The following is a 21,377-nucleotide window of genomic DNA, read 5'->3' as shown; positions in this document are numbered from 1 at the left end:
CTCAACCCAGTAGAACACCTTTGGAGTGAATTAGACCAGAGACTGCGAGCCAGGCCTTCTCATCCAACATCAGTGCCTGACCTGACAAATGCGCTTCTGGAAGAATGGTCAAACATTCCTATAGTTATTGTGAAAATCCTGTGAGCTACTAAATGAAAATAATAACAAAAAAGGTGAGCCAGCTAAGCCGCTGGTACTGCTCACACGCTCAAAAATGTGCCAGGTATAATTCTAATTAAAATAGTACCATGTTACAGTAACCAAAATAATGGAACGGTTATAATATTAGCAATATTTGTAAAATCAAAAAATGATGCTCAAAGTGCTTGATACAATGAAATATACATAAATGAAGCCAATATCCGTGCACAAAAAAAAATTATTTGAATTAAATCAGTGCAAACAATAAATAATCCATGCAAAATAATATAAACAATAAAAGTAAAATTGTGATGGAAAATGAAAATGCAGGCTCCCACTGACAGCTGCAATATCAAACAGAGTGCTTCTTACTCCCAACTGGTGCTCAGAAAAATCAAACGAGTGCTCCACTTCTCATTATTGCTCAAAATTCAGTCAACATGTCACCACCAAGTGCTCCCCTTCCAGGAATAATCTCACCTGAGGGAGTGTGATCTCTATAATTAAGTGAGATCAATGCAAGCCTTTTAGCCTTCCCGGGCTTTGAAATTACTTGCTGGTGTCCTCTAAGGTATGGCTCATTGTGACTCATGGTATTCAAAGTGCATATATAAAGATAAACAGCTAATAGTGCTTATATCCTCCATAAAACGTCAATTAAATAAGTACAGGTTACTCACAATGCTCAGGTGCTTCCACGCACCAGGCTATGACAACCATTTAAAATCCGTGTTTTGAACACACTGCTCTTTCCATCAGGGCTGGACTGGGACAGAAATTCGGCCCTGGACGTCATCCAGACTGGCCCACTTACGTTTTGAGTGTCCCATCAGCACCCCCTTACATCAGATTCTCATCAGCAGCCCCTTTACATCAGAGTCCTATCACCAGCCCCTTTACATCAGTGTCCTATCACCAGCCCCCTTACATCAGAGTCCCATCACCAGCTCCTTACATCAGAGTCCTATCACCAGCCCCTTACATCAGAGTGTCCCCCTCCCACATGTACTCACAGTTCTAAAGGCACGGCAGCCTCTCTTCTTCCTCTCTCCAGTCATGTGATAACAAGTGATAGGGGAGAGAGGAAGGAAAGTCTGCTGACCGTGTCTATCTTCCCCTGCAGGCTAGAGGGAGCAGAAAGCCTAATGCTCTCTCCAGCATATCACAGAAACTGCTCCTCCTGACAGGAGTGAAATCGAGATCACTCACTGTCAGAGAGGAGCCGCTCCAGGACTGCACCAGACCGGCCCACTGAGCCATCGGCCCACCGGGAATCTCCCGGTAGTCCCGATGGCCAGTACATGCCTGCTTTCCATACAAGCCTCACAGACAACGATCTGACACACAGCTCCATGATGGATGCAGATGTCATCACCATCCTGGCCCCTCCCCTAGGCATGTCGACAGAGGATCACATGTCTTCTTCAGGGTGATATTCTCCTATAGACACACATCTAAAACCTTGTGGAAAGCCTTCCCAGAAGAGTTGAAGCTGTTATAGGTGCAAAGGGTGGGTCAACTCGATATTGAACCCTACAGACTAAGATTGGGATGGCATTAAAGTTCATGTGCGTGTAAAGGCAGGTGTAACAATACTTTTGGTATTATAGTATAAATTATTGTATATATATATATATATATATATATATATATATATATATATATATATATAAACTTTGGACCCAGAATTATAATAATCAGATCTCTAATAATCAGAATTTCCGACAACAAATGTTCGATGTGTGAAATTCTGACCATGTGTATGTCATTTGCTGTCAGAATTTCCGCCAAAAAATATTTAAGAGCAGGTTCTCAAATTTTCCAACAACAAGACTTGTTGTCGGAAATTCCGAGCGTGTGTACACAATTCTGACTCACAAGTCCATGCATGCTCGGAATCAAGCAGAAGAGCTACTATTGAATGTAATTTTTCTCGGCTCGTCGTACATGTTGTACGTCAGTGCATTCTTACTGTTCGGAATTTCCGACAACATCGGAAATTCCAATTGTTTGTATGTGGCATTATTTTGTATATATTGATGCAATTGTAGATTTGGCCCCCTGGTGGTTCTAAGCTCGTCTCCCACTACAGGCTCCTATACCCATACTAGGGGATGCACTTGATTGTTTGCCAAGTCTCTAATCCACTACATTTGTAAGTAAGTTAACTGAAGAGTATTATTTTTATTGTATGGCATACAAGCTAGTGTATCCTTAGTTTTTCCTGTAAATGACATTTTATATAGCAGATTGGTCCATGGCTGTCCTTTGCATCCTTATATACATAACATATGTTGATTTGCCACATTGGGGTAGATTTACTAAAACTAGTTCAGTCAGAATCTGGTGCAGCTATGCATGGTAGCCAGTCAGCTTTTAATCTGAGCTTGTTCAATTAAGCTTTGGCATTAAAAACCTGGAAGCTGATTGGTTTCTATGCAAAAGTGAGCCAGATTTCACACTCGCTAGCTTTAGTAAATAAACCCCATAGGGAGATGCAATATCACCATTGGTTGCCGCTATACTGCCTTCACCTGTCACCCTGAAGCGATATGCGAATGTAAAAGGAAAACATACTTGTATGTGCATGTATATTATGTATAATGCAGTGTATTACAATATGTTATATTTCTCAGATAGGTTATTCACTCTCTTCTCCAAGAAATGAGGTCCTGAAGAAGCATGCTTGTGAAACGCGTCAGTATCTTGGATTATTAGACAAAAGGAGTTATATGAATATTGCAATTTTGTATGTGTTACTTCAAGTGGTATACTCAAATGGGGATTATATCTACCCCATGATGTTTTTATTTACAATCTATTACATAGTATATATATATATATATATATATATATATATAAAAAAAAAGTTATCTGTTAAAAAAAAGCCTTTACTGGTACCAGTAAAGCCCAAAATTCCCTTTTTGGGTGTTTATTTTCTTTAAGGTGATAGCATGTGGTACAAGCAAAAGTAGCTATTGTTCAATATTCTATAAATAAATTGCATTTGACTTAGGGGTCTATTTATTAAGGATTATTGAGAATTTAGCATTAAAAATGCTATACATTTACCTAAAAAAAAATCAACAACATTTACAAGGGGACTTTGACCCTATTCATAGAGTACAGATCAATTTACATTCACAGATAAATTTAACCAACAAAAATTATATTCTTAGACATCAGTTTTTGCATTGGAAAGTGTGTTTACTGTAACACTTGTCCCATTTAGAAAATGGTGAATATTTCTTTCCTTGCTCAGTCACATGTCATGTCACTTGACATGTCACTTCATAGTACACATTTAAAAAAAACACAATTTGCCAGGGGTGACACGTTGAAATCTTGTTTTCTTTATAGTGAAAATGCAAATATTGCCTATGTACAGTGTAAACCTCAATTAAAAGCACAGGATTAACTTTTTTAATTGTAATATTTTATTTAACCCTAGGGTAAAAAAAGAATCAAACCTGAAAGTTTTTTTTCCCCCAAACTCTGATTTCCTCCCTTTTAAATTAATTTTGTTTTGTGTAACCTCTGTAGTTTGTTATGCATTTCACTTTTTTGCCAATTAATCTTTTATTTTTTTTTTAAGTTTCATTATAGTAAGATCCCTCATGCTGTTATAGTAGCAACAGCTTGCTGCATGGCCATGATGATGGAGGGGAGCTTGATTACCGTGACACTGCAGCATAATATGGTAATGTACAGTAAGCTAAGTAATAGACCCCTAACTTTTGACAGCTCACTCGCAGGTAGGGTGGTGGGCAGAATGTACAGAGGAGGAGTGCAAAAAGTATGATGGCAGATAGTATGTGCAGGGGAGGACTGTGGACGGTAGGCAGAATGTGAGAAATAAAAGTTACGAGGGTATGACAGTAGGCAGTAAGTGAAGGGGAGGAATGTGGAGAATAGGGATGAGCCGAACACCCCCCGGTTCGGTTCGCACCAGAACTTTCGAACGGACCCCACGTTCGTTACGAACGTTAGAACCCCATTGAAGTCTATGGGACTCGAACGTTCGAAATGGAACGTGCTAATTTTAACGGCTAATATGCAAGATATTGTCCTAAAAAGGGTTTGGGGACCTGACTCCTGCCTCAGGGGACATGGGTCAATGCAAAAAAAAGTTTTAAAAACGGCCGTTTTGGCGGGAGCACTGATTTTAATGACAATTAAAGTGAAAAAAAAAAAAGTGAAATATTCCTTTAAATATGGTGCCTGGGGGGTGTCTGTAGTATGCCTGTGAGGTGCCACGTGTTTCCCGTGTTTAGAACAGTCCCTGCACAAAATGACATTAAACGGAAATAACACCATTTAAAACTGCTTGCGGTTTTAATGTTATATCTGGTTCCTGCAATATGGTTGAAAATCATTCAGAAAAATGGCATGGGTAGCCCTCCCTGCCCATTACCAGCCTATTTGGGTCTTGTACGCATATTAAGGGGAACCCTGTACCCATATTAAAAAAAGGAAATGCGTGTGGCCCCCAGGCCCTATATACTCAGAACAGCAGTATACAGGCGGTGCAAACAAGACAGGGACTGTGTAGGTTTGTTGTGTTAAGTTGAATCTGTTTGTAATTTTCAACTGGTACATTTTTAAAGTGTAGCTCCAGTCAAAAAAACTATTTTTAAGCTTTTTGGAAAACATAGGGAAGGGTTATCACCCCTGTATAATTTGTTTTGTCGTCCATCTTTTTTCATCTCACTTGCTGCTGTCTGATGTTTGTAAGTTGGATGTTTGAAAGTAGGGGCCTGCCCTATATGCTCTGCAGAAATGGCGGAACAAGGTGTTGGTTTTGCCACAACATTGTAAGCCCTCAAAGTGACTCTTGGTGGGCGCTGGAGCGCCCTGCTGTGAACGATTATATCAAGAATTGTAATTACATGCCATTGTTGAACAGTGGTAGAAAAATTGACCTTTGGTGGTTGTGGTGCTGGTGCCACAACACTATAAGTCCTCACCGTTACTCTGGGTGGGCACAGGAAGGGGCCCTCCTGTGAAATATTATATCAAGAATTGTAATTACATGTCCCTGTTAAACAGGGGCAGAAAAATTGGGCCTTAGGCACTGGTGCCATCACACTGCAACCTCTGCCATATACTCTAGTTTTATTGCAGGAATTAGCCCTGCTGCAAAACATTGCATCAAAAATTGTACTTAAACGCCCCTGTTAAACGGGGGCAGAAAAATTGGGCCTTAGGCACTGGTGCTGGTGCCACCACACTGCAACCTCTGCCATATACTCTAGTTTTATTGCAGGAATTAGCCCTGCTGCAAAGCATTGCATCAAAAATTGTACTTAAACGCCCCTGTTAAACAGGGGCAGAAAAATTGGGCCTTAGGCACTGGTGCTGGTGCCATCACACTGCAACCTCTGCCATATACTCTAGTTTTATTGCAGGAATTAGCCCTGCTGCAAAGCATTGCATCAAAAATTGTACTTAAACGCCCCTGTTAAACAGGGGCAGAAAAATTGGGCCTTAGGCACTGGTGCTGGTGCCACCACACTCCAACCTCTGCCATATACTCTAGTTTTATTGCAGGAATTAGCCTTGCTGCAAAGCATTGCATCAAAAATTGTTTTAATTATTAAAGATGGACCACTAGCTATATAGGTGAGGTGAATATCACGGTGTATACTGCGGTCAGGGCACGCAGACAATAACCAGAAAACAGCAGAGATAAAGGGGTATATACAGATGTATACTGTGCTGTGCTGGAAGCACACACAACTTCCAATAACTCCTGCAGATGACAATTGGGCTCAAATAGAGAACAGCTATGTAGGTGGATTATAGCGGTATGTACTGGGTACAGAGCACGCAGACAGCACGCACTATCTCCTAACACTACTGACTGCAAGCTCTATTATTAAAGCTAGATCACTAGCTATATAGGTGAGGTGAATATAGTGGTGTATACTGCGGTCAGGGCACAGACAATAACCACTACACAAGTGCAAGATAGGAAATCAGCCAAAAACGATTGGTGTGTAACTGTGTTGAAGGTACACAGAACACCCACTGCTTCAGATGCCAACACACTACACGAGGCCGCCTCAAAGGCGGCCTTATATAGTGTGGGGCGTGCACTACACAGCCTGAGCTATGATTGGCCAAGCATGCGGGGTCACAGTGCATGCTTGGCCAATCACGAGCCAGCAATGCACTGCGCCATCGCAGTGCATTGTGGGCCGTGCGCGCCACACGAATTTTGACGCGAACGAACCAAGAGTTCGGATTTCGCAGAACGGACGAACAGCCAATGTTCTAGTCGAACGTACGTTCGACTCGAACATGAAGCTCATCCCTAGTGGAGAATATACTATATGGAAAAGGAAAGCGGGATAACATACAGAGGAATGTTCAGACAAATCTTTTTCCTTTAGTTTTGGGTAGAGTGGGGAATAATTAGCTCATCCTTAATGTCTGGTATGGAAGTGGTTAAATAACTTAGTACAATAATAAATACTTTTTTAAAAGCTCATGATGGCCACAATTCTTCAATGTATTTCTGCCCACAGTAAACTAAAATAAATAATACAACAGGAAGAGTGGATCCTATCATTTTGGCAGGACACATTCCTGGAACTCAACTACAGAAATGTATCTAGCATAGTCCCTGAGATGTATGTGAAACATAAGGAATATCTGTTATGTTTTGACTACAATCAGTCATTGATGCTAAGAAATCTTCCTAAATACAACCTATAAACCCCATATTCATCGTCAATCTGTCTAACATCATCATCTAGTTTTCATTAAAAATGAGCACAAATACAGACATAAGCGCCCTGTGCCTTAAGCCTCGTACACACAATCAGATTGTTCGCAGGGGATTCTCTGTTGACAGACTGTTGGCCTAAAATCTGTTGTCCAACTTTCCGATAACAAATGTTCGATGATATACTAGTAAATTTTCAGCGGACAATGATCAATCAGTTGCAGATTTTCTGATGGTCGGTACAAAAGTCCATCACACAAAAGTTTAAAGTACAAACACACATGCTTGGAATCAATGCTCACCAAACATGAAATTAGCAGAAGGGGCCCAAAGGGTGGCCCTCAAGAGCTGAAATTCCTCGTAGTACGTCACTACATTCATGTTTGTTGGCCGACAGTTGTGTACTGTTAGCATGCAAGACAAGTTTCTGGCACATGCCCTTTGGGCAAAAATCAGATGCTTGGTTGGCCAACAATCTGATAGTGTGTTCGAGGCTTTAGAAAAGACATTTCCACCAGAACTATAAAAGTCAATTTTTAGAAATGTAAAATATTTACTACTCACATTTGTTATGCAAAGCAGTGCCAGCAGGAAGGTAATAAATGCAACTGCAAACGTAAATGCTTTGCGATGTTTCTTTACAATACTAAAATCATCAGCCATTCCAGTGATAACTGCCTCCATACCACCCATCTGTAAAAAGAAAAAAAAAAGTCATATGTGCCCGTATAAAGCCCCATAAACACTATCAGTTTTTCTGCTGAGTTTTTCCTTCAGATTTACCAAAACCATATAATATGAGGTCAAACCTTAGGAGTTTCAATTTGTATGCAATCAGGCAGGCCCTTGCACTACTACATCCTGACGAAAAAACTCAGCAGAAAAGCTGATAAAGTGTATGGGGCTTTGTACACTTGTGTACTATTATCTATATAAACATTATATATAAAAAAAAAAGACCATAAATGTATACTTTTATTTCTACAAAATAATTGTTAAAGTATACTCTCAAAAAAAAAAAAAAAAAAAAAAAAACACACACAAAAGGTAATGTGTGCTTGGCTTTTATACAGGCTGATTTGTATTTCTCTTTATGTAAGATAATATATACAATTATAATATATATATATATATAAAAAAAATTAATACAAGCATCAAATTCAACCTAAATGTCATGGGACATTATATATATCTATATATATATATATAGATATATATACACACACACACACACACACACACACATATATATATATATATCGTATATGAAATAGTACTATGCCAATATTAAAAGGGATACTCACAGCACTGTCAATGCCAAGGGTAAGCAACATAATAAAAAATACTACAGCCCAAAATGTAGATCCTCGAAGGGTAGATATTGCTTCTGGATATATAATAAAAACAAGCCCTGGTCCTATTAAAAGAAAAAGAATTTAAAAGAAAATAAACAAATGCATTGAAAGATATCCATAGCGGTTTATTTGTAAGGTCTGATATTTATAACAAAGAGAATTATTCAAGCACTTTAAAGTGGAGAAAAGAAAATCATCAGAAACTTGGAGCTGTTACATATTGTAACCAAATAGAATTGCTGTTATGTTTTTTAATTTTTTTTTTAATACAAGAAAAAACACTAAATGGATGTTAATAGCAACAAATACATTTTAACAGTGAAACAACTTAAAAAATACATGCATAAAGCCAATATTTACATACAGCGGTGAAAACAGGTTTGTGAACCCTTTGGAATTACCTGTCCTACACTAAAGTAACCCTTCCAGGACTAGGGATGAAGTTCAGGTTCACCACTATCATGGGTTCACAGTAAATACTGCTTATTTGAGGTTTAAAGACCTGGAAAAATAGTGTGGGAATTCTCCATAGTATCAACAATGCACTGACTGGCATTTGAACTTAGGTCAGCTGGCTTAAAAGGGCTAATAAATTGGCTTTTGGATAACCCAGCTGTGTCACTACAAAAGGTTGAGGTCACAGCAGGCATATTGTGCTTCAGGTGTGATAGGGACAGCATAGGTAGAGCTGTTGAAAAACGTCATAGGCTGCTTTCACACTGGGGTGGTATTCAGGCGTTACAGCGCTAAAAATAGCGCCTGTGTAACGCCTGAAAAAAACCGGCCCCTTTAACTCCAGTGTGAAAGCCGGAGGGCTTACACACTGGAGCGATGCACTGGCAGGACGGTGAAAAAAGTCCTGCTAGCCGCATCTTTGCAGCGGTGAAGGAGCGGTGTATTCACCGCTCCTAAACCGCTCCTACCCATTGAAATCAATGGGACACCGCGGCAATACTGCCGGCAAAGCGCCGCTGCAGCGGCGCTTTGCGGGCGGGTTTAACCCCTTTTCGGCCGCTAGCGGGGGTTAAAACCACCCCGCTAGCGGCCGCACACCGCCGCTAAAACAACGGTAAAGCGCCGCTAAAAATAGCGGCACTTTACCGCCGACGCCGCTCCCGCTGCAGTGTGAAAGCAGCCATAGAGTGAGTTTGGTGTAGTAGGGCTTGTAAGCACAGGCAGGCTTGTTAAGATAAATGTAAATCCTTACTGAATGTCATGTAGGTAGCAAAATTCAGTATATTCAGAAAAATTAGGGGGTTGAGGAACTGTAGCTTAGTGGGGCTTTGCTGGTGTTTCGGTGGCACTGCCCATTGATTTTAATGGGCAGGGGCGCTTTAGGAGCGGTGTATACACAGCGCTGCAAAGATGCTGCTTACAGGACTTTTTTTTACTGTCCTGCAAGTGAACCGCTTCAGTGTGAAAGCACTTGGGCTTTCACACTGGAGTGAGAGGAGAGGTTCTTTTCAGGCGCTATTTTTAGCTCTATATCGCCTGTAAAGCACCTCAGTGTGAAAGCAGCCACAGTATTTTTTTAACAAGATTTTATTTTAATTAGTGTTAGTGTCTGTTAGTGTCAATGTCAGTGTGTTTTAGGTAGGATTAAAAAATAAATAAAAAAAGCAAAATGCGCACTATTGTTTCTGGGCTGTGGTATCGCTGCGATAGTCAGCAGCAGGAGAATTTATTTTAGGTTGTTGTTTGGTGGTAGGTTATGGTAGTAGCAAGAAATATACACCTAAATTTACACTTTTTTTTTTTTTACAATTTTATGGCCAGTTTTTCTTAGATAATACAAAAAAACTAAATCAAGAGCTATCCATTACAATATACTTCCACTCTGCTACTGATCACCTCTATGACAAAAGCTCACACCTGTCCTGCCCCAACCTAGCCTCTTTCATCTACAATAGCTCTCTGTCTTCTTCCCTAGACAAGCTTGCCCCCCTCTCTACACGCAGAATTAGGCCATGACTGCTACAACCCTGGCAAACAGATGACACCAGAAGTCTCAGAAAACTTAGCCACGCTCTTGAGCATCTGTGGCATAAGACTAAGTTCCAGGAAGACTTCACACAATATAAACCTGCCCTCCTAAAATACTATTCCTGCCTCCACACTGCCAAACAGACATACTTTATCACACTCATTAACAAAGTGAAATATACAAACGTATACCGCACTGTCCAAAAGTGCAAGGATAGCAGCCTGCACAGCAGTGATTCAAAATGCAAAGATATAAATGTTAAAGTGCAGCGCTAAAATATGGATACAATTCTTTTGAATAATATGTACAAAAATAAATAAATGTCCATAAGTTAAAATATGGGGACCAATGTAGGGCCCAATAATGATAAATCAAAAAGTAGTCCAGTGGAATGAAAAAACAATCCAGGTGTATCAAAACAAAACAATATATCACACTGTAAGTGTTGCATAATTAGTGAAAAATTGATAGAAGATCCACCACCAAAGTCACCAATCGCGTCCAGAATGATTGAACTCAAACGAGTCAATCAGGCTTTTGTGAGGTACCAGAGATGGTTCAGGCTCACAGCAAAGGCTCAATCTCCAGGGGGTGTTCAGACCAGTGGATATCAGCAGATAGGACAAAATATAGGGGAGACAGCCCAACCATTAGATATGGAAAGAAAAAGGAGAGCACATAGCGTAATTCCGTATGGAATGAATGAAATTTAATCAGAAAATATGAAGGTTACACGCACATTTCCAAAGATAAAAACAGCGCTTGTAAGACAGTAACAGCAGAATCAGCTAGATTTTCCGACGCATTTTGCCTCAACAGGCATCATCTCATTAACACCTTCTGATCCAGTCCACCTCAACTCTTCTCTACCTTCAACACTCTACTCGGTTCTCTACTGCCTCCACCCTTTAACTCACTCACTGACCTGGAGATCGCCAATCACTTAAAAAATAAGATTGATACAATTCATGAGGAGATCTCCAACACGCAAAAACCTCCCCCATGCAACACCCCATGTTCACAGATACAATCATTACTTCCCTCATTCAACCATGCTACTATTAATGAGGTTGCTAAACTTTTAGCTAACACTCATCTAACCACCTGCCCCCTGGACCCTCGCAAATGATACGCTCACCCTCTGACACAATTCTACACTCACTAACTCACATTTTCAACCTCTCCCTCTTGTAGCATCTTCGCAAACTCTCTAAAACATGCGGTAGTCACCCCCATACTTAAAAAGCCCTCACTGGACCCCACCAATCTTAACAACCTACGTCCCATCTCCTTACTCGCCTTCTCCAGCAAACTTCTTGAAAAACTGGTCTACAACCGACTGAGTGACCATCTGACCATGAATCAACTTCTTGATTCACTTCAGTCCGGATTTCACCCTCAACACAGAGAAACTGCTCTCCTTAAACTCTCAAATTACCTACTAACGGCTAAAACCAGCAGACACTATTTTGTTCTACTTCTCCTGGATCTTTCTGTTGCCTTTGACACAGTTTACCACCCCCTCCTCCTCAATAAACTCCACTCCTTTGGTCTCCGTGACTGTACTCTTCACTGGTTCTCATCCTACCTATCCCACCGCTCCTTCAGTGTCACTTACAACTCTACTTCCTCCTCTCCTCTTCCTTTCTCTGTTGGGGTCCCCCAAGGTTCTGTTCTTGGTCCTCTCCTTTTCTCAATCTACACCACCTCCCTGGGTCAGGTGATTGCCTCCCATGGCTTTAAATATCATCTCTACGCTGATGACATCCAAATCTTTCTCTCCACCCCCCAGCTCTCTCCATCTTTCTCTTCACGCATCGCCAACTTACTAGCAGACATGTCAGCCTGGATGTCGCATCACTTCCCCAAACTCAACCTATCCAAAACTGTGCCACTTCCTCTGATTTCTCTGTCAATATCAACGGCTTAAGTATCAACTTTTCCCCCCACGCCAAGGTTCTAGGTGTAATCCTGGACTCTGAACTATCCTTTCGGCCCCACATCCTATCACTGTCTAAAATTTGCCACCTCAACCTCTGCAACATCTCCAAGATATGCCCCTTCCAAACCAATGTCACCACAAAGCTTCTAAACTGCTCCCCGGTCATCTCTCGCCTCAACTACTGCAACTCCCTCCTCATTGGCTTAGCTCTAAATAGGCTATCCCCACTTCAGTCCATCATGAACACTGCTGTCATGTTCATCCACCTCACAAACTGCTCAGCATCTGCTATAACCCTCTGTCAATCCCTCCATTGGCTGTCACTCAGCCAATATATTAAATTCAAGATACTAACTATAACTTTACAAAGCCATCCACAACCTGGCCCCCAGTTACATCATTAACCTAGTCTCAAAATACCAACCTAATTGTTCACTTCGCTCCTCCCAAGACCTCCTGCTCTTAAACTCCCTTGTCACCTCATCCCATGCTCACCTTCAGGACTTCTCCAGAGCCTCTCCCATCCTCTGGAATGCTCTACCCCAATCTGTCTGATTTTCTCCTACTTTATCCACTTTTAGACGATCCCTGAAAACTCATCTCTTCAGAGAAGCCTATCTGGCCCCCACCTAACAACTGTACATTTATCTTCTTAATCAGCACATCTCCCAGAGTCATTACGGCTTGAATCACTTGACCTTCCCTCTTAGATTGTAAGCTCTAAGAAGCAGGGCCCTCTGATTCCTACAGTATTAAAGTTTATTGTATTTGTACTGTCTACCCTCAATTTGTAAAGAGCTATGTAAACTGGATACAGTATTTGTTGTGATAATATGTACGGTTTTACTAGCACATGTCAAAGTTGCGAAAATTGGGCTTAGGTATTAAGATGTGTTTTACCCTTTGGTATGAAGGGGTTAAAAGTCTTTTTATTTTTTTTTTGTTTAAAAAAAAAATGTTATATGTACCTGCTCTATGCAGTGGTTTTGCACAGAGCAGACCATATCCTCCTCTTCTCGGGTCCCTCACTGGCACTCCTGGCCCCTCTATCCTGCCCCCACAGCAAGCAGCTTGCTATGGGGGCACCCGAGCCACTGCTCTGTGTGCCCATTCAGACACGGTCCTCACCTCTCTCCTCATTGGCACAGTCACTTGACTGACAGCAGAGCCAATGGCACTTGCTGTTATCTAAGCCAATGCAGAGCGAGAGTCCCAGACAGCCGAGGCACTTGTGCACATTGCTGGATCGAGATGGGGCCCAGGTAAGTATTAGGAGGGCTAAGGGGGGGCTGCTGACAGGTGATATTATCATGTTACACATTTATGACATTTTAGTGGTTAAAGTAGAGCTATGGACAAAACCTTTTTTTTTCATTTTGGGTAGAGTAAGGGAGGGTTATAGCCCTTTCAGATTTCTTTTCATCACCTGTGTCTCCCATTGTAGAGATTTCCCTTCACTTTTTGTCCCATAGCCAAACAGAAAGTAAGAGGACATCCTTGCAAATTAAAGGAATTCCTTGGGGACCCCCAAGTCACCAGAGCTTGTGTCCCCATTGAAAGATTTCCCTTCTATTATTTTTCTGAGGACACTTTAAATTATATTGGTAAACAGCGTTGTGTAGCAGTTGTGTAGCAATTGTATGTGATATATATATATATATATATATAGATAGATAGATAGATAGATTTTATTTTTTGCTATTTTTTTTGTTTTTTTTTTCTTTCATAAAGTTTTTATTAAAGTAAATGAAACATACCTAAATACATTTTCACAAATTACATTAAAAGTACAGGTAAAACTGGTAGAACAATAAAACTTATGAACTGTCCGAAGTCTATGGTTATCAAGTGTAAGATAAATAATAAAATCTGGTATACGTTTACATATCAAAACTGTACATACCCTGTTTCCCCTAAAATAAGACCTAGTGTGATTGTCGGTGATAGCTGCAATAAAAGCCCTACCCCCCCCCAAATAAGCCCTAGTTAAAGTCCTTGTAGGACTTCTTTTCAGGGTAGGGCTTATTTTTGAGGAAACAGAGTGGGGCTTATTTGGGTGGTAGGGCTTATATTGCAGCCAACACCGACAATCACGCTAGGTCTTATTTTAGGGGAAACAGGGTATATAAGTTTTGGTTATCCCTATAAAGACGTGAGACGTTGATTGCAAGAATTGGTTGCATGGTTGCATGGTATTCATATTTAACATTGAGGACATTTTTGGGATTACTGTATTTTGAGTGATGTTGAGTGATGTTATTGTTTGATGTTCAGAAAAGAGAAAGAGGAAGAGAGAGAGAGAGAGAAAAAAAAAAGAGGGCGAGGAGATGGGGGGGGGGGGGGGTGAAGAGTTATTGTTTAAATCTACTTTAGCAAACTATGACTGAGTTCTAGTGCTAGGGTACATTTTCTTAAGTGCCCTGCCTGAGTGCATAGATCTGTCTACCCACAAATCCTTTTTTGGGTGTAATTGATAGTTCGAATGTCAGTTGTCAACACCAATGCTACTTTTTTCTATTAATTGGAGTATTGCTTCTTTTTTTTAATGATAACTTTTAGCTTGGGGTGATTAGGCAGTTGTTGCATACAGTCAATTCAAGAGCTGCCTATTTTATCAGCATCTTGTTTCTTTTATTCATCTATTTTTTTTTAATTGCTATGTACAGTAGCTCTCTCCCATCTCCATACACTTAATTTTTCAAAAATATCACTATAATACTTGGGCATAGTTTGGTGAAAATTGTTCAGTACCAGGAAAGTATATAATGCAGCGTACACATGACCGGACTATTCGGCAGAAAAGGTCAGATGGATTCCAATCGTGTGCGGGCTTCATCTGACTTTTTCTGACTTTTTCTTTTGAAAATTCTGACGGATCTAGAAATAGAACATATTTTAAATCTTTCAGACTGAATCAATTTCTATCAGAAAAACAGTTCGTCTGTATGCTATTCCAACGGACCAAAAATGATGCAAGGCAGCTATTGGCTACTGGCTATTGAACTTCCTTTTTCTAGTCCCATCGTATTTGTGTTGTACATCACCACATTCAAAACGATCGGACTTTGGTTTGATAGTGTGTAGGCAAGTCCATTTCACCGGAACTCCATCGGAAAGACCGTCAGAGTTTATTCTGACAGAAAAACTGGTCATGTGTACGTGGCATAAGTGTGACCAGGTAGACTAGGCTAAACTGTGGAAACACAATCAAGGCAGGTGCTTTGATACACTAGAAATTCAAATGCATCATCTGAGACACATACGTAAAAAATTACCAGCAGCAGGGGAGTTTTGTGAGCAAACTGAAAAGGTAATGGCTTACATAAAAGGCAGGTGTTTTGAATTTCAGAGAAAAATGACCAGCAGCAAGCTAGTAATTTAGAATATCCATGTAGAATAGTTCTAACTATGCAGACACAAACATGCCAAGTGTGTGTTCCACAATAAAAACACAGCATAGTATAACAAATACAGTACACTTGTGAAAAAATAAGTAGAGGTCTGTAAACTGTTTGACTATGCTAAAATATGTAAACACAAAGCATTTTTTTTAAATTTTGTCTGTGATTTCCTCTTCTGTCTGAGTCTGTAACCTGGGAGCCGTTCTGCAATAAAGTCCATCACTCCTTGCAGGGTGCGCATTTTTATTACTAGGCAGCTCCTTAGATTTCCACCTTGGGCAAATTGACCACTGGCATTGCATTTTTTTTTTTTTTTTTACAAACAACAATTGTTTTATGAGAAAAGCAAAGGCAGTTTACAATTTACACTTCGTTGTGACATCATTTGATATATATTCATTAGAGCGAGGGAACCCCAAGGGTACTCTCTACATACATCGCTACAACATGTGGACCAAGCGGATACAGACATAAGCACAATACATTAACCAGTATGTTAGCTAGTGTGGGTGAGGGCTAAGAGCATCAGATGTACTTCAGAGTATCATTCAGCTATTTCATTACAGGTAGCAGCGTTGCCTAACCAGGGGTCCCATATCTTGCCATACTTAGACGGGCAGCCTCTGTGGGCATAAATTTATTTTTTGTATGGGAGAACCCTGTTGATAGCAGTCATCCATTCCTGGAGTGTCAGGGGCGTAGATTGAAGCCACTTTCTGGCTATGAGTAGCCTAGCAGTAAAGAGCAATTCTTGGAGGAATATTTTGTGAAATTTGTCAGAGTCGGGGTCTGGGAATATCCCCAGTAAGCACTGTTTAGGGCAGACTGTCCCATCTCATCGTGAATAAATTTCACAATATGTGTCCAGTAGTCCTGTATAGTTGGGCACAACCACAGAATGTGAAAGAATGTACTAGGACTGCTGCATCTGGGGCATAGTGGAGTGTAATTAGGCTTATACTTAGCTAGTTGGAACAGAGTTAGGTAGGTCCTATGTAATATGTAGAGTTGTGTAAGGCAGTCAGATAGCTTGGTGGATACTTTTTTACAAGCATCCAGCGCTTCCTCCCATTCATCATCCTCCAGCCTACCCACGTCTGCAGACCAATGGTCTCTCAGCTTGTATGCAAGTGTTACCGCTGAAGGATGGAGAAGGGAGTTATAAAATATTGATATTAGCTTCTGGGAATCTGGTCCCGTCACATTACATATATCCGGACATTCTGTATGGGGGGGGGGGGGGCGTCAGGAAATTGTGTCTGGAGAGCATGGCGGAGCTGCAGGTAGCGAAAATGCATGGAGTTAGGGAGGGTGAAGTCGTCCTTGAGTTGCTGAAATGATTTTAGAACATTACCATAGCATATGTCTGATAAGTATCTCACCCCGTGGCTTAGCCAGATGATGTGGTCAGGTATAGTTAGCAGTTCCCGCAGGCCCGGGTTATCCCACAGAGGTGTGTGAGAATGTGTGGTTGGCAATTTAAGTCTGCGTCTCACTACTTCCCATATCTTACAGTGGTGGTGTAGTAATCCCCTTCGGTCTCCCATCTTGCCTGTATCTGTGAAGTCTTTAATAATAATTTGAAATGGATGGGTAAGTCCCGTGGCGAGGGAAGAGGTCCTTGGGTGTTAATTGTGCCAATGAAACATATACCAAAAAATGACTGCAAGATAAAATCAAACACCCATAAAGCTAAGCAGCCTAGACAGTCTTACAGAGATTCCAGATCCCAATAACACTTAATCAGTGACATCGACATCAGGGGCTTAATAGCTGCTGCTAATCCAGGACTGATTAATTTTAATATCAGCCAGTCAACGAGTCTGTGGATAGACACACTCTTTTATCTGTCACAAAACCTCCGGCAGCACTGAATGCCCATTCGGAAAGCACGCTGGGTGCAGGGCAGCCTACAAGCTCAATTGCATACTGGGCAAGTTCTGGCCAGTGGTCTATTCTCATGACCCAGAAACCCAGTGGATCATCTACTAGAAAGCTCTCCATGTCTGTTTTTGCCCCTAGATAATCTTCCACTATATGATGCAGACACTGTCGATGGGATCATGAAGCCGACAGGTCTGGGCACCAAAAACATTTTTGAAATGCATCACTGAAGCGACCAAAGCCTGAAAAGGCATTATATAAACTCCTTTTTAAGGTGTCCTCAAGATATTTTATCCTGTGCTCCCTCTGCGAGGGCAGGATGAGTTCCAAGACTTTCACCTTGTAACTGTGGTCAAGGAGGGTTGCCAACCAATAATGATCCTTATCCCAGATGCCACAAATTTGCAGGTCCTTTTGCATGCTTTGAAGAATAAGGGAGCATATGCACCACAACTCCGTGAAGGCATGAGACCTAGAGACCTCAGTCACTGAGGCTTACAGTACCTGGAACTGCCTCCTCCTAGTCACAAACTACTCCCAAGGTTTCTGGGGACTGAAAATAATTTATTAAGGTTTGACGTTGGTTTTCCTCTGCCTCAATGCCTCCAAAACGTACAGAATCCTCCTCCTCCCTCTCCTTTGGCGTATTCTGTGGCATCATAAGAATGGTGTTTGCATAAAGCGGGCCTCGAGTGCCCTGTGTATAATGCCATGCTGAATATGCTCCAGCAGCAACACAAGGGGGATTGTGTCACTGATGCATGAATTGTCACGGCTCACCATCCTTGTCATCTCCTCAACAGGTGACAGTACAGTGCATGGATCCTTTATCAGCAGTCTTTGGTGTGGGGGAAAAAAAAGCCAAGCTGCCCTGAGCCTGTCCTTGTGCCAAACCTACACATGGAATTTCTGCTGAATTTCAGCCAACCCAACACTGGCTGTATATAACTGCCTGAAATGGCTACAGATTCTTTTGGCATACCCTATAGAAGATCTTGCATTCATGGGTACCTGTTTAAGAAATGCTGCACCACCAAATTGAGGAAATATGCCAGCTTTCCCTGTTGAAGGTTGGACAGTAGGTTAGTGCCATTATCCCACACCCCTATTTCTGGCTCAAGCTGCTGTGGCGTGAACCACCTCTGGGCCTGCCCCTATAGAGCTGAAAGAATCTCTGCTCTGGTGTGGTTCTTATCCCCTAGACAGATCAGCTGAAGCATCACTACTAGCTACAGTAGAAATTGATTCTGTGAGCTCCCGTACTTGGGACCAGAACGGTTGGATTGCCGGGCAAGACCACATAATGTGTAGCAACGTGCCCGGACTGTCATTGCACCTCCAACATTTGTTTGGGTAGGAGGAGTTGTATTTGTTTAGAATTGTTGGGGTTTTGTACCAACATGTGATCGTTTTGTAGTTATTTTCCTGGATGGAGACATTTAGGGATCCTTTGTGAGCAATCGTGAATATACGTTCCCATTGGTCATCTGTCAGGTCTATTTGTGTTTCCCGCTCCCATGACTTGGGTGCTTTCCCTTCCTTAGGAGAGATATCTTCAAATAGCATGGTGTATATTTTGGAGATCAAATGTTGTTGGGGGCTGGATTGGGAGCATAGACGTTCAAATGGGGTTAATGGTCGTGTGATGGAGGAGTCGCGGTTGATCCCTTGTAGGAAGTGGCGGATTTGAAAGTAGGTCCATAATGGGAGGGGATTTTCGGTATGGGAGGGTACCAGCGCAAGGCGATCTAAGAGAGAACCATTTTGGAAAAATTGGTGTGCAAGTACATCTGGAAGTTGCCAGTGCTGTGATAAGAACTGTGCAGACATACCAGGAGGGAAGGCCGGGTTAAGTCTTATAGGAGTTAAGGGTCCTGGAGCAGAGGAGATGCGCAAGTTTTTACAAGTTTCCTTAAAGGAGCAGAGCGTTGGGTCAATGAGAGGATGTTTCTTTAGTGTGGGGGGATGTGTTCGCGCGACAGCCAAGGAGCTGATCGTAGTGGATAGGGGGACAGTGAGTTCTCTAATCTGACCCAATCTTTACTACGGTCGTGAAGAGTCCAGTCAACTATTCTAGCGAGATGGCAGGCCCAATAATATTTTTTGAGGTCTGGGAGTCCTATACCCCCTTTTGGTTTTGGCCACGTAAGGATGTCATATGCGATTCTCGGAGGTTTGTGTTTCCACAGAAATTTTGTAGAAAGCCTTTTAAACGATAGAAAGAAGGATGAGGGGAGTTTTATGGGGACAGTTTGAAGGATATATAAGATACGGGGAAGAATATTCATTTTCAGGATAGCTGCACGACCAAACCAGGAGAATTGTGGTTTGTTCCATCGTTTGAGATCCTCAGCTATAGTCTTGAGAATGGGTAGGTAGTTTTTGGCGAAGAGATCTGAAAGGTTTGTTGTCAGGTAGATTCCTAGATATTTGATCGCATCATGTCGCCATTGGAAGGGGAAGTTAGTTTCGCATTGCGTGACCAACTCCTGTGGAATGGTCACATTAAGGGCGTGGGATTTGGAGAGGTTGATTTTGAAGTTTGAAAGATGCTGGAAGAGTTTAAAATCTTTTAGTAAGTTTGGGATTAAGATATGGGGCTCGCTAAGGGAGAGTAAAATGTCATCAGCAAACGCTGTTAGCTTATAAGTGTGCTTTGCTATGGGTATTCCCTTGACGTTCTCATTGTTTCTGAGGCAGTTCAAGAGTGGTTCCAGGGTTAGCACAAAAAGGATAGGGGAGAGTGGGCATCCTTGTCTAGTCCCATTGGTTATGGAGAAGGCGTCCGACAGATGGCCATTAACCCGGACCCTAGCCGATGGTGTTGTGTATAGGGACATTATTGAGTTAAACATTCGGTCTTGGATACCTATACGTTTCAAAACTGCTCCCATGTAGTCCCAGGCCAGTCTGTCGAACGCCTTCTCCGCGTCCAATGACAGGAAGAACCCTTTGTGCTTGTTGGTGGTCATCCAGTGATATAAATTAATGGCTTTAATAGTATTGTCCCGTGCTTCTCACCCCGGGATGAAACCTACTTGGTCTTTGCCTATAAGGGATGGTAGGAGGGGAAGCAAGCGGTTGGAAAGGATTTTAGCATAAATTTTTAGGTCTACGTTTAGTAGAGAAATTGGCCTATAATTAGTCACTAGTGTTGCGTCTTTTCCTTCTTTTGGAATGACAGTAATGGGAGGGAGGAGAAGAAAAAAAAAAAAAGGGGGAGGGGGGAGGGGGAAGGGTACTGTCGGGAGTGGGGGAAGGAAGTTATCCGGAAATAAGGAAAGGTGTCTGGACCCTCCTTATGAGACTTCACTTGATCCGGTAGGGGTCAACGGGAAGCTTGGGTTCCCGTTGTGTGGAGAAGCAGAAGGCGCCGGTGTGCAATGAACGGATGGGAAAGTGAAGTCCTCTGGCCTTCAGAGGTATGTGTTAGGTGTGTGAGCCCTTAGGATGTGAGACTGTGTGTGCAAGCTATAGTTTGACAATGGGAAGTTTGGTGGCAGGGTGGTAGGAATTAATACAACATAGAATAGCATGTGTTCAACTGGGTGCTAGGAAGTATCCGAGGGGGACATCCTCCAAATTGTGAGAGTGAGCGTCCGACATGGAGGGATAACTTGGGTAAGTTCCATCATAGGAACAGGAGTACCTTTTCCATGAGGGTACCTACGTTACTTCGTGTAGGCCCTTAGCAACCGAAACTTCTACCAGAATGCAGTATCCAAACTTGGCAAGATGGTATCCCTAACGTGTGCGGCCGAGTCTCCAATGATTAGGGATGTGTATCCAAGAGACAGTTATGAGCATATCCCGTGTTGGCTCACCTGGCTACATGCTTGCTGGAAAATCGGGAAGGTATAAAGCTAACGGTAGGCAGGGTGTAGAGGTCAGCCGCACACATCAGAGACCCACCTAGGTTTTTCTGCGAAGTTTCTAAAGA

The 21,377-nt window shown here is 41.9% G+C and overlaps 1 protein-coding gene across 1 annotated transcript in view; it reads right to left on the bottom strand.

Moving 5' to 3' along the window:
- Nucleotides 1–21,377, bottom strand: part of SLC6A2 (solute carrier family 6 member 2) — a 698,054-nt gene that overhangs the window by 260,622 nt on the left and 416,055 nt on the right. Inside the window, exons 9-10 of the mRNA XM_077458093.1 lie at nucleotides 8,176–8,288; nucleotides 7,436–7,564 (exon numbers count right to left, since the gene is read on the bottom strand). Of these exons, the coding sequence (XP_077314219.1) occupies nucleotides 7,436–7,564; nucleotides 8,176–8,288 (242 nt within the window). The remainder of the gene's footprint in view (nucleotides 1–7,435; nucleotides 7,565–8,175; nucleotides 8,289–21,377) is intronic.

Source organism: Lithobates pipiens, unplaced genomic scaffold, assembly GCF_037356315.1.
Source record: "Lithobates pipiens isolate NorthernLeopardFrog02 unplaced genomic scaffold, aLitPip1_a1.2 Scaffold_10, whole genome shotgun sequence".
Taxonomy (NCBI): Eukaryota; Metazoa; Chordata; class Amphibia; order Anura; family Ranidae; genus Lithobates; species Lithobates pipiens.
The sequence above is the reverse complement of the archived record's forward strand: the minus strand, read 5'-3'. Positions and strand labels throughout refer to the sequence as shown.